At 41.0% G+C, this 16,718-nt stretch overlaps 1 protein-coding gene across 3 annotated transcripts; it reads right to left on the bottom strand.

Annotated features, from left to right (window-relative positions):
* Window positions 1–3,424: 3,424 nt before the first annotated feature.
* pitpnb (phosphatidylinositol transfer protein, beta) lies at window positions 3,425–16,708 on the bottom strand. Of its 3 annotated transcripts, none has more exons than XM_029516137.1 (12): window positions 16,673–16,708; window positions 12,500–12,530; window positions 11,369–11,514; window positions 9,671–9,762; window positions 9,471–9,478; window positions 8,376–8,450; window positions 7,785–7,868; window positions 6,025–6,102; window positions 5,823–5,927; window positions 5,114–5,236; window positions 4,784–4,870; window positions 3,425–3,836 (listed from the first exon to the last, which is right to left on the bottom strand). In XM_029516137.1, exons 1-11 carry the CDS (start codon window positions 16,690–16,692, stop codon window positions 4,823–4,825), a joined length of 810 nt encoding a protein of 269 aa, XP_029371997.1. In that variant the 5' UTR covers window positions 16,693–16,708; the 3' UTR covers window positions 3,425–3,836; window positions 4,784–4,822. The 3 variants fall into 3 exon arrangements, with proteins under 3 accessions (XP_029371997.1, XP_029371998.1, XP_029371999.1); XM_029516138.1 differs by having other exon boundaries at window positions 4,811–4,870; XM_029516139.1 differs by lacking the exon at window positions 4,784–4,870.
* Window positions 16,709–16,718: the final 10 nt, after the last annotated feature.

Genomic DNA, 16,718 nt, shown 5'->3' with positions numbered 1-16,718 from the left:
GCAATGTATTAATGTACAGCAATAAGTAATTGTGCAACTGGCAATGGGGTGGTTAAATAAAAACAGGTTAAAAAAGGTAAATATTTCTGTTCAGTGCAGAAAAAAAAACATCAGGAGACTTCATTAGATCATTTTAAAACAAGTTTTAAGAAGTAAGGAATTGTAAGGTATGAAATTGAAATGAGCTGACAAACCATAAAGGAATGATGATTATTTAAAGGTTTGAAAACATCCATCATTCTTTGTTTAAGACTCAAGTCCTGGAGGTTGGGAGGTGGAGCCTGCATGGATCTGGACTTTTTGGTCCAGCTCATCTCACAGATGGGGGATCATCCCGACATCAGTGAACACTGTGTCCACAAAGACCTGGACTTGGTCTGAACCAGGTTTAGGTTGGTTAATGAAGGACCAAAGATTTGAGTAAAAATGGTGAAGAAAGACTGTTTAAATCAGATATCACAGAAATATGTTAAAACTTCCCACTAATAGTTATATTGCAGAAGAAAAAGTAATATTTTGGATTTTATACTTTATACACATGAAAAGCAAAATCATTTTGACTAGAGGAGTAATAAAGTTGCAAATATGTTGAGATCTATCTAAAAAGAACATTTTGGCTCCATTATATCTAAAACGGTGAATAACGGGAGCCAGATCAATTTAATACACATTATATTGGTGAATATCTGCAACTCTATTGGTTTTTTTCTATTGGTTATACAGAAATTGACAAAGGATTTTTTATTTTTTGGTGTCAAATTATTTTTTTCTTTAATCACAGTAAATTATAAATACCAGATTTTTTCAGTTTTTCTAGCCGTAGTATAAACTGTACTTATCTGAAGTGAACTAACTAACTAACTATGAATTAAAGGAGCCACTTGTTCATTTGGATTGTGTTGTTTTTCTCTTAAGTTGAACATTTTGATGTGAAATGTGAAAAATATCTTCAGATGATCACAATCAGGAAAATTTTCACATCTCAAATACAGTAAGTGTCTGCTGTCACAGGAAAAGGAGAGAGATTCATTCTAAGCACACAGAATGACAGACACAAAAACAGGAAACGGCACACTGATTCTCTTATTTGTTCAAATTTATTAGATATTCTGTTATGTTCCATTGTCTAGACCTTCTGTCACAGCTCGACAGCCGTGAAAAAGAACGAAAGAAAAAAAAAAAAAAAAAAAAGGAACTAATTGTATTACATTCACTACTAATTCCCCTGAATTTTTGCCTTATCAGAAAAGAGAAAATCGAGTACATTGTGAATCTTTGTCTTTCAAAAACAAGAGAAAATAAAACGAAAAGGAGAAAAGAAACAGTAGATTTTGCAAGTGCTTATTCGTGATTACAACAAAGAAAACAGTAATTTGGACTCCATCTGTTCCCTCCCCTCAGTCATCACACAGCCTGTTCTCTGCAGGGCGACTCCTGTCAGCCTCAAACTCATCCAGGCTGTTCACTCCTCGTGTGTAAATCCGAGGTCGAGCTGAATCCGGTTTGATTTTGAGGAGGAGCCGCCCTCTAACAGGAGTTCCCTTCTTGTCTGATGCAGTTCAAGAGCTTCTCGAAAAGCACTGATGTACTGATCAAACCGAAATATAACAGAGAGAGAGAGAGAGAGAGCGCAAAGAAAAGGAAAATGGAAAGAATACAATACAAAAAAAAAAAAAAAGAAAAAAGAAAGAACTGTGCATGCAGGCCGAATCTAGTTTTTCGCGTGTCCTCGTGTTGTTGATATAAACGGGTCCGTGTTGTGCAGGCGTGAAACATGTCAGTGTTTCCTGCATCGTTGACACGGTCGATTACGTGGCTGTACATTCGTTAAGCATGGATGAGGTACAGTTAAACCGCGGCGCGAGCAACGACGTGTGGACAGTTTGCTCCACTTCATGCACGCAGACAGACACACACACACACACACACACACACACACACACACACACACAGCACACTGTCCACAGAGCTGACGTTAGCTGCTCTGACAACATCGCAACTTCCATAAAGATAAAGTTACATTGAGCAGTACAGTATTGTATGATAAACCTGACGACGCCTAGTAGCTGTGAATATCCCATTCAAGTCAGTGTTTGTATTTACAGTTTGTCTGTTTCTAATTGAATTAAAGTACACTTATAACCTTCTTTCAACATGTCCACAGACCACACACACAGACAGCTCACCACAAAAACCTAAGAATTTTGGAGACACTCATACCTGATTGAATAAAACTGTAAAACTGCACTAAGCTATGTCATGATCATATAAAACATCACAATAGTTCTCCTAGAGCCCGACAGGAACAAAATAAAGAAATGAACTCAGCTCTTGCTGTGATAAAACAGGTACAGCCGTGAGTCAATGCAGCCACGGAAGAAAAGTGATGCACGAAGACATGACCTGTTCTCAGATCTTTCTAAGCTTCATCCTGAACTAGAAACACTCGACCGACCTCCGTTTTTTTCCCTCCTAGTTAAGGTTGATGAAAAATCATTGTAGGTGGTGGAAATAAAAAATAAAAAGCTACGCACTCAGAATCTGCCTGGACCCATTAGCTCTGTCAGCTCAGAGAGAGGAAACAGTTTGAAGAGATGTTAAAAAACTGCCTTGCTTCATGCACACAACACGCAGACTCATCCTCGTTTGTTTTAGTTTTTTTTTTCCTTTACAAAAAAAGGGAAAGCTTTTGTGGAGGCAGCGGGAGTCCTCCAGTTAAAGCCCTCGCCATGGAGGAAGGACATGCAGCGACAGTGTGAGGCAACAGGCTGCTGTTCGCCGGCCTTGATATTAAGATGAACGCCCTTCCCCTCCCCAGAGAGACAGTCCTTTAAGAGTGAAGGCAGTCGATAACACAAACAAGCACACAGATGCACACACGCTAACACAGAGTCTCCTGGAGGGTGCAGACCCCCCCTCCCCCAAAACGTGAGCAAAGAAGCTGCACTGCAGCGACGATACACATGCAATGAGGAGCTGCTGTTGTCCACATGCACTTGTGACGAAGAAAGGTGGGAGGGAGGAGTGTGCACGCTGAAATGTGGGATGTGTGTGTGAGGAGAAGAACGGGGGGAGGGGGGGGCAGCAAAGAATTAGCATTATACATGAGCATTATATTGGATTTTAACCATAAACAGGCAAGGTAGCCTCCAAACTTAAAACTGGAAAGAAAAGAAAAAAAAACGGAAACATCAGTTTTCCCGACCAACTGCCAGACAGAGGGGACAGTGAGACAAAGTTTACCAGGACAAGAATATAGACAATACTGAGGGGGGGGGGGATTAATGTAGAGACAGACAGTTATAATACAAGGGAGGGAGGGAGGGGAGATAAATGTTCCAATACCGGCTAAAGTCATCTGATACCAAATCTTTTTTTGTGGGAATCAGTGTTTTTGTTTTTTTTTTCTAAAAACAACATCCTAATTTAAAAGGCTTGACGTTCTGAGTCACGGTTCACACACCTGAATAAAAACAAAGCCCATTGTAATAATCAACTAACAATTACATATCAGGCAATTTACGTTCTGTGCAAAGAGTTTTTTTTTTTCTTTTTGTATGTATGCAAAACCATGTTTTTTTTTTTGTTTGTTTTTTGTTGTTTTCTGGGTGAACAGGAGGCTTGTGATTGGGGTAGGAGCTGTACAGTACTGTTAACCAATCTTGTCAAACCCCGCAATGAATCATGTGAGACAGGAAGAGAAGAGGCGACCTCGGAGCCACTTTCCTCAGCGTGGTGGACGTGTCTCGGATGACATCATCGTGACAGGGTTTGGTTGATTTGCCTCATTGCTCATGAGCAGCACTGGTGCCTCGAATCGGACCTGTTTTACGCAGCTGAGGGATGGAGAGAAAAGCTTTCAGTTTGGTGATAACAGCAACAACAATAATAAACTATTCTGCTCTGCATTAAGTCGTGCACATGCAGGGGAGAGAAAGAAAAAAAAATAAATCAGTTCAAATCTAAAAAGAGAAGGGGAAAACGTTTAAGTTGTTATTAAACACAAAGGCAGAAGGCAGTGAAAGCACAGAGAGGTGTTGGAGGTGAGCTGTAAGAGAAGGTTAGTGGGTGAGGATGAGGATGAATGGCAGACAGGAGGAAGATAACACACTACGGCCCTGTTCTTCCTACATGGACCTTCCCTCTCTGTCAGGCTGCTATCTGCTATTATTTTGAAAGTCACAGTGAGAAAGAGTCTGGGGCCACTTTCCAGTCTGTTTCCCTCTAAATGGAGCATCATTTAAAAAATGAACATTGTGTCGTGTCGAAGACTGTAAACTAGAGACTGAGACCATAAACTCATCAGGGAGGAGGAGGGACATTTTCCCATAGACCTCAACACAGTCTGACAACTGGTGCAGTCATGTATATTAAGGCACTTCAGCTTTGGCCAATCAGAACTTCGTTGCAGTATTTCTTCATTTATTTGACAACAACAATAAATGAAGTAAATAAGAACATTGTTAACGCTGAAGGCGTGTTTCATAAATCAGAAATAAATGAAGGTTCCTTCTGTAAGCGCTCAGCTCTACTCGTGTTTTTCAGGCTAACGTGACGTCCATGTTCACCTGGTTAAAGAACAGAGCTCATGGGATGAACAGAAATAGAAAATGATGATGGACGGAAGGAAGCACGGCACAAAAAGACCTGAAAACAAAAACAGACATTCCCAAGAGGTGGAAGGACGAGTGTGGCGGCGGCCGGAGAGCGGCGGGTGGAGAATGAAAAGAAGATGGTGGAGAAGGAGCCATGCAGCCCCACCAGAGCTCCTGCAGAGACTTACTCAGCCTGCCTCTAGTGTTTGACCTACAGTGACGGGCCTCTACTCGTCTGTTGCAGAGGTGCCTCGCACATCCCCCTTCTGACGCATCTGATGTGAAATCCGGGAGTAAAAAAATGGTTAATTCACGAAGAAAGAGCTGCCGAGTCGTCTCCAGCTGTCAGCTCAAAACGACACGGTCATCTGAACAACAATTCAGCATCAACTCGTGTGCAGGCTCTTTGGCCTTACTGTGTCAGGTTTAATTTGAATTCTTCCATTTCCTCGATGTGGACTCACATCACTCCAGGGAAAGTTTGGGAAGATTTGTTGTGTGTTTGGAGAGTTCGTTACCTCCTCAAGCTCTTTCTGAGTCTCCTCTTCCATTCGCCTGATGTCCTCCATGGTCAGACCCACCCACTTATCGATCCAGCAGAACAGCTGGCGGTGGAAGTTGGTGAAAATACGCTTTTCTTGCTGTGAAACAAAAGAAAATGAAGTTATATACTCTGTGTCATTAAAAGCTGTTCAGCGTTGTTGACACACTAACTCCAGCTGGACGGTGGGGGTTCTTGTTTTGCTCTGCTGGTTTCGTTGCACATGAACCAGTTCTCCAACGGAGCAGAACAACAACAAACCATCAACTACAGTCCAAAATGTTGGCAAATGAAAACCCTCATAATAAATAAGAAAAAGCGGGCACGGTCCGATTAAAACGGACAGCATTGTGGTTGAAATGTGGCAGAAAGAGTCAGGACATGTGGAATAAAAGCAGAGCAGAAACAGGATGCAGGTGGCAGGACTGAAGTCGGAGAGGGTCCCTGTTTGCTGACATTAACATTTTGTTTAACAGTAGAGTGATGACACTTATGCTTTATAGAATTGCAGCTGATGTATTTGATCGGCCCTCCTCAGGTCTCTGCTCAGCTCTCTGAAGCAGAGATTTTCATTAATACTGAGAGACCTCCCTCTGCTGTGCAGACGTGGAACTACAACTTCCACTCAAATAGCAGCCAAGCTGAGCTGATGCTGGAGTTCACTTTAACCCGCTGAGCATTATTACCCTGTGGATGAAATTTTCCACTTTGGTCTGCAGACCCCACCATCTGAACTTGACGGTGACCAGTTTGTATGCACACATGTAAGGACAGTCTTTCTTCAGCTCGTTCTTAGGGATGAGAGAAAAGAGAACACAGATCAGTCGGGCCATGGACATCAGGATGTTCCTAAAAATCAGTGTTACACCTGCTCTCTGTTTCAGGTACCTTCCATTCGGGGCCCAGAGGTCCTCTGTCCGTCTTGGCAGAGTGGAAAAGAGCAGGATCTTCTTCTGGCTTATAGTCCTGAAAAAGACGAGAGCTCAATAAGGCATTAAACTGGACCTGAGACCAGAAACACCCATCGTTTCCCCACAGTTCAAAGACAAGCACGTTTTATTGAAAAATGCCCTCCGGCTCCTCCAAACACGCTTCCTTCTGGTTTGAAAAAACCAAGATGGTTGAGAGTCAAATTCGGAAGTGGAGGGTTCAAAACAATAACGCCACAGTGGAATGACACTTGGACAGAACCGCGTAGAGACGGGAAGAGAGAAAAGGAGAATGAAGTGCAGGAAGCTGAACTGACAGCTCGCTCATTCAAATCATTTTTGCCCGAATCGTTTGGTTTCCAGTGGATGTTGAAAGAAAAATGGTCTGTTAATGTCCCACGATCAAACCTGTTTGATTGCTCATCTTATCAACGCTTCACATACACAGTCATTTCATTTGAGCTCATTCAGGGAACAAGTTCGGACTGAAGCCGTGCAGTCAGACTTTTAGTCAATATTCACACTGTCTTCTCTCAAAACAACCACCATCACATCGACCCCCCCGCCAAGCTCAAGACTCACTGTGCTGTTTTAATCCATCAGGTCTGAGGGGAAAGAGTGGTGAGTAGCTGGAGCAGATGGACACTCAGATTAAGCCTCAGCCTCAACGCTGATCCACTTAAGTCATTATTGTACAGGAGCTAGTGTAAGAATCACAGTGACCCACCAGGATAAAATGGCTTAATGCCTCTTTTTAGACTTTAAACCGTGGTCAACACGACAGTTTAGGTTTGGCTGACTGAAGGGTGCCCCCATTTTGGCCTCTAATTGGTTCCAAACAGCAGCTGTGAAGTTTAGCTTCAAAATACGAGACTTTACATCCAAACATTTCACATCAACTGAATCCTCCAATATGAATCTAGTGTTGCATTATAAAGATCAGTTTTAGCTCCAACAATTGGCCAAAATGTACCCCCTTGGTGTTTTTTGGATGGTAATTAAATAGTTAATGGTTCCTGCCAATATTCTCTGATGTGAGGATGTTTTTGGTGATGGCGGCCATGTTTTACTCAAACAATGTGTTTCACTCACAAGGTTGTGAGACAAAGACAAATGACAACAATGAACCCGCACAGAAAGGACAGGACTCTGCCTCCTGACGTAACCTGGTGGTTTGGGAGCTGCTGTTTGCATTGACCATCACAGATGTGGCATCTTGCAATCATCAATAAATGTCTAGTGAATCTTCTCCAGACCAGCTGCTGGAACTCTGTTACAGCAGTGACGGCGATTTTAAACGAGGAACAGGAAAAGTTTTTGGACTTGCTAACTTCCCTAACTTCCAAATTCACAGACTGTTAATGTTCACGGATGAATGTCAGCTGATGACACCGGCTGCTCAGCTCCTGATGGTTTGATTTGCAGTCCAGTGAGGCAGCTGCCAGCAGGCACAGAGGACCGCCATGGAAATGTCATTTCCAACATTGATAGATGATCAATTAGGATATTTGTTCTGTTTATACTTAACTTATTGGTTAGTAATATTAAAATCTGATCCAGGATAAAAATAAATAAATAAATAAAAAAATAGGGAAGAGATTCACCGGCCAGCATTCTTTCCACACCAGCATGTACTTTTAACTGTAGAAACAACCACCATGATAATTAAGCAAATAATAATTAATGTAATAAAATAGTTTGAAAGTTTATCAAACTCACCCCAGCAGACACCTCCTCTTTGTTTGCAATGTCAATAGGAACCACCTCCACAGTCCTCCACGTCTGCTCATCCAGGTCATGGACCTGCCACAACGAAAAATTACCAATAAATAAACACATCACGTGAAAGATGGCGTTGGTTCAGAGCACAAGAGAGCAAGTGACATGAGGCTCATTCAAATCTGTGCTGTTTATAAAAAGTGACAGAAGCACAGATGTGTCCATCTACCTTTAGGATGTTGACTATAAAAGTCTTCTCTCACCTTTAAACTAATTCTCATTTATAAAGATGACCTGGCCACTTGAATGTCTGTTTTAAGAGAACATGCCAAACATTTGTTTTTCCCTTCCCTTTATATTCTGAGCTGTATGAATTACATTATTTAAAATGGGCATATTTCACAATATTTCGATGTGATGCAGTAAGTGATCCATTAATGGGAAAATAATTTTGTGCATATACACACAAAATTATTATTAGTTTCAGCCCTCATGGCGTTGCCTGGCAGTGAATGAAACATTCTCTCCTGTTGCATTGTGGGAAACTGGCGGCAGCTTGTCCCTGCAGTACCGAATCCACTGCTCACTTACATTTTCTACTGTTCCCATGTCAGGTTTGTGCCACGTCTCAATCTTTATCATAAAGTCGTCCTTCATGTACTCATTCTGGAAAGCAGAAAAAAAAGAGCAAACATGTTTAAAAAACTGCCTTCAGATTGTAAAAGAAAGTTAAAGCCATCACTCAGACGTCAGGTTTGGCTGATCTCAGCCAGCACAAACAGGACAGAACACCATGAATGGTGGTTCTAAGAGATGTACTTAAACCCTGCAGCGAAATCCAATTACCTGATCAGACATTTAGACTGAAACAACACTGGTGATGCGCTGTGCTGCTCAGCTTGAATCTATATTTAACCCTAGCAACAGTCGCTGGCGAACAGATGAAGAACGGCACTATCAGGCTGAGAAAAACTTATCAGAAAGAGAGAGAGTAAAACAAAAAGGAGACCAACAGCAACTCAACATGAAAAACAAAGAAAACCAGAATTTTAAATCGGGAAAATCTATTCATTTGATAAAACTGCAGCGATTAGTTGTCTGGACATTCAGTCTGCGTGGAACACAAAAGAAAACTACTCTCTTGCCTCTGAATAAGATGCATCAGCCTGGTTGTGTTTGTGTGTCTGTCGCACCACAACATGCACAGAACATAAAAAAAAAAAAACAAAAAACCAAGCAGCTCCCAAATTTTGATGTTTAGGATTCAAGGCTGATTTATTGTCATTTCCATGTTTGGACATGAACCGCTGGTGCACTTGTGATTTAGATTTTACTTCACTTTACCAAATGAGTGAGGGATTAATTGTGCATCCCAACTGGACAGCCCCAAAAGGCCAAAATGAAAACAGGGAAAGCTATCAGCTTGTGCTGCCCCTTGTTTAACCTTCTCTGTGGGAGGATTAATTGTTCTACAAACAGGATGGTTACTGTTACGCTGCAGGGCGTCTTTTGAATACAGTTATATGAAAACGCCACCTTAGCAGCACTCTTCCTCTTTCTGAAATTATCTGCGGTTGGAAAGATATGATGTTTACCTATAAGTTACAGCATCCTGCCAGCCAACCCTGCAGTTGGTTCAAAGTGTGCTCAACAAAGACATGCTGATAAATTTAAAGAACAACTCACCGTCACAACTGCAGAGAAAAGAGGAGGGGGGAAAAAAAAGGAAAAAGAAGAGCATTAGCATCAAAAAAGAAACCAGGATATTACTTTTACACAACACAGAAAATCAATATATAAATATTTAATATCTAGAACAATTTTGAGAAGCCATGCAACTAAAAGACAATAATTCTGAACAGAACGATGCGTCAGTGTGAACTCACTGGTGCGACAGTATGGGTAGGCATTCCACGCCTTTTCATGAAAAACTAGTGCCCCCTCTGGTGCAATCATCTTCACATACCCTGGGACTTTACTGCAGTGAGAGAGAGAGGGAGAAAGATGTCAGACAGACAGTCCACGATCTCTTTATGAGAAAAGAAAAACATCCAAAGCTCTGCAGCAAACTGCATATAACTGGTTCTTTAATATCAGCTCAGTGTCACTGACAACTACCAGTCGGTGACACTGAGCTGATATTAAAGAACCAGTTATATAATATAAAGCAGAAACACCTGAAGATATTGACTCCTCCTGTGAAAAATGTCATTCAACGCCTGGAAACCATCTGGCCATATTGTGGCCATTTAAATCTTTGCATAATTTATTGGTTACCGAAGTAACTGGGACAGGTGTTGAGTCCACATCTGACAGCTCCTCTGACATTATTGGCGAGACGCCTGATATTGAAGAGGTGAACTTGCCAATGCCGCCCTCTTTCCTCTTTGGTTGGCCATTCTTGTGATTAATGCAGAAATGGACAATGCTAAAACAGCATGACCTCAGCGTAAACTGATTCAACCCACACGGTTAGGGTTAACATTCTGTTGTGACTTCTTGATTTGATCTTGTATCACTATGACATCACAATGGCATTTACAACACATTTGGCCGCTTGGGGGAAAAAATTTAACAAAAAGGAAACAACCTGATGGATGAATTACTTTTTGCCTTCAGAGTCTTTTACTGCTACAGACATATTCAGTCTGTATGTTGTTGGTTCATTAGACCTTAGATGAAGGAGGCTCAGTGCAATGTTGTGTGTCTGTTACACAACCATCACACCTAATGGCTCCCCTCAGACGGCTGCCAACACAGCTCTGCCATCAGATTTAACAGCTGGCAGCCGACACTGGATCACAGGAAGCTGTTAAACAAACAAACATGACCAGATGGAAGCAAAAACTCCCATCATGGTGCTCTTCCCACTGATCCCGTTTTCATGTGCGGTACATACTTAGGTTACCTGTTCAGGGAGTTGGCCAAAGATGATAACAATGCGATAAATTCCTCTTTTGTGCAGCTATAAATAATGAATATTTCTACGTACGAGCTTTGTGAAGCTGCTATTTATGGCTGTAACAAAATGTGTTTCCCCAGTTCAGCCATAAATACTGTGCCTTCAAATGTCTTCCATCATTTCAGCCACATTATCAACATGTTAGGAACATACAAATACAAACATATATTCACTCTTTTGAAAAGCAGTTTGTTGAGAAGCTTGTGCTTTTCCTCATTTTAAAGTGAAAGTTTGAACAAACCCAGTCATTAATAAATCAATAATAAATCAAGGAATATAACGTTAACACTAAATTAGCTAAGACGGGAATGCAAACAGACAGGGTGGGATTACATTTCCAAATGATAACTACTGATATTGAAATTTGAAGCTTTTTTTAAATCGATACAAATCCAATTTAACAATTCAGACATTTGGTATTTTAGCAGATTCAAATAGTTAACTTAAATGCTGCATGCTGTGGTTGGCTCATTGATGCTGAGGAGATTTACTCATTTACTCCCTAAGCATCGCATGACAAGGCATTTTCCACCCTGGACAGCAATCAGAGTGATTCATACTGTCCATAAAGGCGTCACAGTTGGACACCCAGCCCTGAGGGACGGTCACCTCACAGACTTGCCTCTTTAGATGGTATATTTTATGTGTGTACTGTCCCTTCTCCCCATCCTTCTCGTAGGGCTCGTTCTTCAACACTTCAATGCCTTCTCCTCCTCCCGTCTCATTCTTGCTGGCCTCAGCCACAGAGTACAGCTGCCCTACTTGATACTGTGAGAAATTGGGACAAGAAGAGGAAGAGGCACACATTGAATACACAGCTTTATCTCCTGTGAATGTTTGCTAGAATAAGAAGAAGAAGAAGAAGAAGAGTGAATGAGCAAATCCCTGGCACGAAGGCAGGTGCTCCAAGGATGCAGTACCACCAACAGGCACTAGCTAGTGGACGAAAAAGGCCTTTTCAAAAGATGGAAATAGGGGAACGTCACTTTGGTGAAGACACACATGTCTGAGTCTCTAAAGCAGATATGTTGGGGTGTGTGTTCAGTCACTGGAGCTTGATCTTCTCAGAGCTGCTGTTTTTGTTGTATTAGCGAGCCTTGATCCACTATTCATGAACATCCAAGGTTGCAGTGAACTAGAAACTCAAATCAAGGCTTCAAAACATCCTTTGATGAACCTGTGGCTGAAAAGATGCACATCATTTTCTATCGTCTATGGAAGAGACATCACAGTTCATTTTAAATAAACTCCTTGCCTTGAAGCCATAATGAGGTTTAAAGACATGGGGGATTAACTGCATTTGACAGGATGTCACTATGAAGAAATAAAAAACCAGCATCACATCAGGATGACTTCATTCAACAGAAAATCCTTTCTTCTTATGTAGAGATGCTCCTTAATGATTCAAAGTAAATAGTTGAAATACAAAGAAAGCAATGTGATTGCTATTACGAGCAATGTCACAGAGCTTGAGACATTTTAAAAGGTTGAGTCAACGCCCGGGTCCAGTTCTCCTCACAAATGCCACCAGCCAGCCTGTCACACAAATACCAGTGCTCTGTAACAAAGGCTATTTTGTCTTAGCTCCAGACTGGAGCCTGAGCGCTCCATGTACAGGAGGGAGCGATTACCATCTCCCACACTGTCATTGTAACGGACAGTGTTATTATTAACACCCAGAAAGAATGGATTCAAAGAATTTGCAAAAAACGACAGGCAACATTAAAAGAGGATTTGGAGATATGATACTCACCTCTTCCACAGACACCGGCAACACTACACGGCTGAGAGAGGGGAAGACAAAGGGAGGGGTGGGGGTGATGAGGAAATGAGGAGAGAAATAAAGTAAACCCATTAGTAACTCATTAATGGAATTAATGCTAAGCCAATGTGAAAAACTTGTGATTCTGCACAGATGACGAGTTTCAACGCTAAAAACCGCCTCTATCTTTGGACATCACAGGCAAAGATGGATGAACTTGGATAAACTTTGGCTGCTGAGCAAAAAGAGGAAATTCACAGTGATTTGGAGATGATTGAATGAAATCTGCATCTAACCCTCAAGTTGCAATGCTGAGCAGCACAACCAAGTAAGACAACATGACTAACAAATACTGATGAGGAAGGCAATTAAAAAAAGGCATTAATAATCAAACCAGAGGATTTTAATATCTGGCTAATTAAAAAGATTTGTATTTATTCTGGAATAGTACAGCTGTCTAAGAGGTGAAATATTTCCGGTTTTCGGTGGTCACATGTAGCTCGTGCTGCCCACACAACTTGGTTAAATAACAATGAAATAACCTTCACAACAGCTCCAGCAGCAGAATAACCAGAGCACTGATTACTCACAGCTTATATAGGGACATTACAGCTTCGTTCACTGCACAGGCAGACAGAAAGCAGGCACCTTCTCCCTGCCCTCTCAAATACCCCCTCTTCTGTTTCCTCCTCTCACAATCCATACAAATCCTCCACTGATTGGCAGATCCAGCACCCCGCCCTTAACCTAAACATGAAATCAGCCATGAGGCTGAGAATATACCGTCTGTTCAGGACCAGAAGTCCCTCAGGATCTATAATGTCAACGATGTATTTATTTTTCATTGATGTAGTAATGACAAAGGAAAACAATGTTCAGTTCTTATCTGGTTCTAGAACCAAACTATCACTTGATCAATTGATCAAAATCCTTAATCAACAACAATAAATAATGAAAGTGGGTGTTAGCTCCAACAAAAAAACATCCTAAATATCTGCAGCTCCAGAAACTAGAAACTAAAACCACCACAAGGAAGATTTGTGTTCTTCATAAAGAATAATTCATAATATACACAGAGCCTGTCACCATACATAAAACTTTGAAAGTCAAATAGAGGTTTTGGCACCGATGGTCATGTGGCTGGAGGAACAACTGGAAAAACAAAGGCAGAGTGCAGTGTTTGTGGTTTCAGCCTGCGCTGCAGATTCTGTAATGAGACAGAAGTTAACATGTCGAGTCTGGCAGACTTACAAAAGTGTATCCACTGCGTGAGATTTTGAAATGCACCGATCCTTTGGACAGTGACCAATCCTGTGCCACGAAGAGCTCTGGGGGAGCAGTTTCACTCCAGGTGACATTTACACATCTGTTCATTTCCCTAACAATTAATCAGTTATTGATTATTCACTGATAAGAAATTGATTGTGCTGTGCTTGAAAAAAAAAAAAAAAAAAAAAAAAAAAGGACCAATGTCAATTATTCGAGACCTTAAAAATGGAACGACCACTGACAGAAAACTGATGCTTGCATCTTGCAGCGTTAGCAGTCAGTGTCAGGCAGCATGGAGGGGGCCTGCACTGGAATTACTTTGGCTGTATTAAAGAGACAAAGACAGTTTGAGTGATTTAGCTCAGACTGACCAAGAGGTCTAACAGAGCAGGTCTCTGCCCCTTCAGAGACACCACACACCTTTAGATGAGTTTGAATTATTTGTTAATAATTTGTTGTTAATCTAGAGATAGACAAATAAGTAGAATTGCTTAATTAGTCAATCAACAGAACACCAATCAACTATTTTCACAATTGGTTAGTTTAAGATATTTTTCAAACTGCTTTTCTTCAACTTGAGAAACAGTGCTATGGCCATATTTTCACTTCTGATCAGCGTTGTTAGAGTATCTCATTAGATGTTAATCAATAAGCATAATTTATAGTTTCAACAATAAATCTACTTATTAAAAAAATGATTGATCAGTCAATTCATTTCAATTCTGTACGTTTACAAGGTCAAATGCATCTACAGCATAATGTGTCTGTCCCTATTTCACAACAGAGATAACTCTTTCACCATTATGTAAGTGATGATTTACAGTATGGGCTGTTTAAGTTAAGGAGGTCATCTTGTGCACAAACTGTACTGACTGCATATAAAACCAATTTATGCCAAAGATTCTTTAAATGTCATTGAACTGAAAATGTTTAATTTCATGGCATAAAAGATTTTGTACGGATTTTTTTTAATCACAAAATGACTATGAAGTGGAATCATCATGAGCCAGCAAACAAAAAGAGACACTTAAACTTCTGTTATTTACAACTTTTCGTACTTCAGTCTTTGGCTGCTGCATCACTAATAACACAATGGACAGACTTTTCTCTGCCAGAGCTCCAACATATCTGATGATACTTTTTCATCTTGTCTTCATTCAGTTTAGAAGTGAGAAGGGAATCATCTTTTCTATTGACATTTTTTATGATTAACTGTTTAAACAAGATCACAGTCTTCACAACTGTTATCACAAATCTGACAGTTGGAACGTGTAAGGACATGATCAGGTTCATTTCCTTATTGATTGTCAACAGAGCGATGCAGGAATTAATACTTAACCCATGAAACAAGTCAAATGTATAAAATCTGTCTTAGTTAAAAATACTTTGTAAAGGCTATTTAAGTTGATATTTTCATTATTACTACAGTTGCCATGCTACTTTTATTCTGTTCCATTTATTTGTAAAGCATTCAGTACACAAACAGTAGTCTCAGACTTTTGGATGCCACTGTATCTATAACAGAGGAGAGAAAACTGGATGCAAATGATATTTAGGTTAATCTCTCATATAAACTTAGCTTTAACAGAAAAAAACAAAACTGAGCCATCAAGCTTGAGATCACACCCTGGACAAATAAAAAAAGTCTTCTCAGAGCTCGCACATTTGAATCTCTGCCCTGATGCATTTGCATAGTTATCTTGTTTAAGGAACATTTGTTATTTACAACCAAGTGCTGCTTTGAGGTCTGAGTAACCAAAATAATAGCAAAAGGAAATACATCCCAATTATTTGGAGGCCATTATAAAAACATTCAGAATTGGCCTGTTAATGTAATTAGCCAAGAAATCAGGAGTTGTTTCTGTCAATTCTGTGATTGGAGATCCACAGCTTTGCAATATAAGAAAAAAATCTGCATGCGTTTTGACAATCTGGCCTTTGGTATTACATGAAACCAAATTTGGTGCCATAGCTCTGTGTAACAACAGGTACCGTTATCTTTAGCGGATACAGGCTAACCACACATGAAAAACTTGATTTGGAAGAAGAGTGGATTTAAAAACAGACGTAAGCACAAAGCAGGATATTAAATTAACTGTGCTACGGAGGAAGAATTAGTCTTATATCGGTCTTAGCCGCCCAGTTAAAGGGCTAACAAAGTAACAGCAAAGTAGTTAGTCCTTCCATAACCTCAAGCTAGCTTGAAAAGCTACGGCTGCTACGTGGTGAGGGCCGAATTTGGAGGATAATTCCGATCGGATCGGTTGATAACAGTCGGTTTTGATGCCGTTTGTGTAACGGCTGTATTATAACTGAGCAGTGAATCTTAAATATGTGATTATTAACAGGTGAACGCCGTAGTGGGGAAAATACGGTCATGCTAGCAGCTAGCCGGCGGCTATGAGCTACCTTAGCCAGTTAGCATGAACGGTAAATCCGGCGGAGCAGCAGAGCCTTAATCTGTCACTCACGGGAAACGAATCTTCACATTTCTGCACTGAATACACACAAAACGCCGGTGATCGACTTCAGGGCGATGTGTTTTAAATGTCAAATTGGTGTTGAGAAGCCGGATTTGCGGGCTTTTTTACGTGTGCAGTCGTTTTCTGTGACTCGCTTTCATTAAGAAGCTAATTATCCTGCTACAACTCAAGCTACCGTTAGCTAGCATTAGCAACGCCTAAAGAAGACCGGTGAGTCCCGTTATCCACGTCCCGATCCACCCTCACCGGAGCCGGCCTCTTTACGGGCTCCGGGGGGCCTGGGACCCGGCGGGCCACAGCAGCAAACAACCCCCACGGCTTTAGGCTTTACCAACGACCCCCAACAGGCTGGAAAATCGGCCTTTAAATGAGTAAAAGAGGCATTTTTTTAAAAAAAGATCTTCAGACTCACTATTCCTTGATGAGCACCATCTTCGTCACCCGGGCCGCGCCTGCGC

Source organism: Echeneis naucrates, chromosome 12 (assembly GCF_900963305.1).
Source record: "Echeneis naucrates chromosome 12, fEcheNa1.1, whole genome shotgun sequence".
Classification (NCBI taxonomy): domain Eukaryota; kingdom Metazoa; phylum Chordata; class Actinopteri; order Carangiformes; family Echeneidae; genus Echeneis; species Echeneis naucrates.
Note: the sequence above shows the minus strand (reverse complement) of the source record. Positions and strands in the feature narration are given on the sequence as shown.

Coding starts and splice junctions, on each gene's coding strand:
- pitpnb (XM_029516139.1), bottom strand. CDS start 16,692: ATGGTGCTCATCAAGGAATA. Junction 9,763..11,368: donor AAAATATACCATCTAAAGAG/GCAAGTCTGTGA, acceptor CTCTCACTGCAG/TAAAGTCCCAGGGTATGTGA. Junction 5,237..5,822: donor TGGAAAATTTCATCCACAGG/GTAATAATGCTC, acceptor TTTGTTTCACAG/CAAGAAAAGCGTATTTTCAC.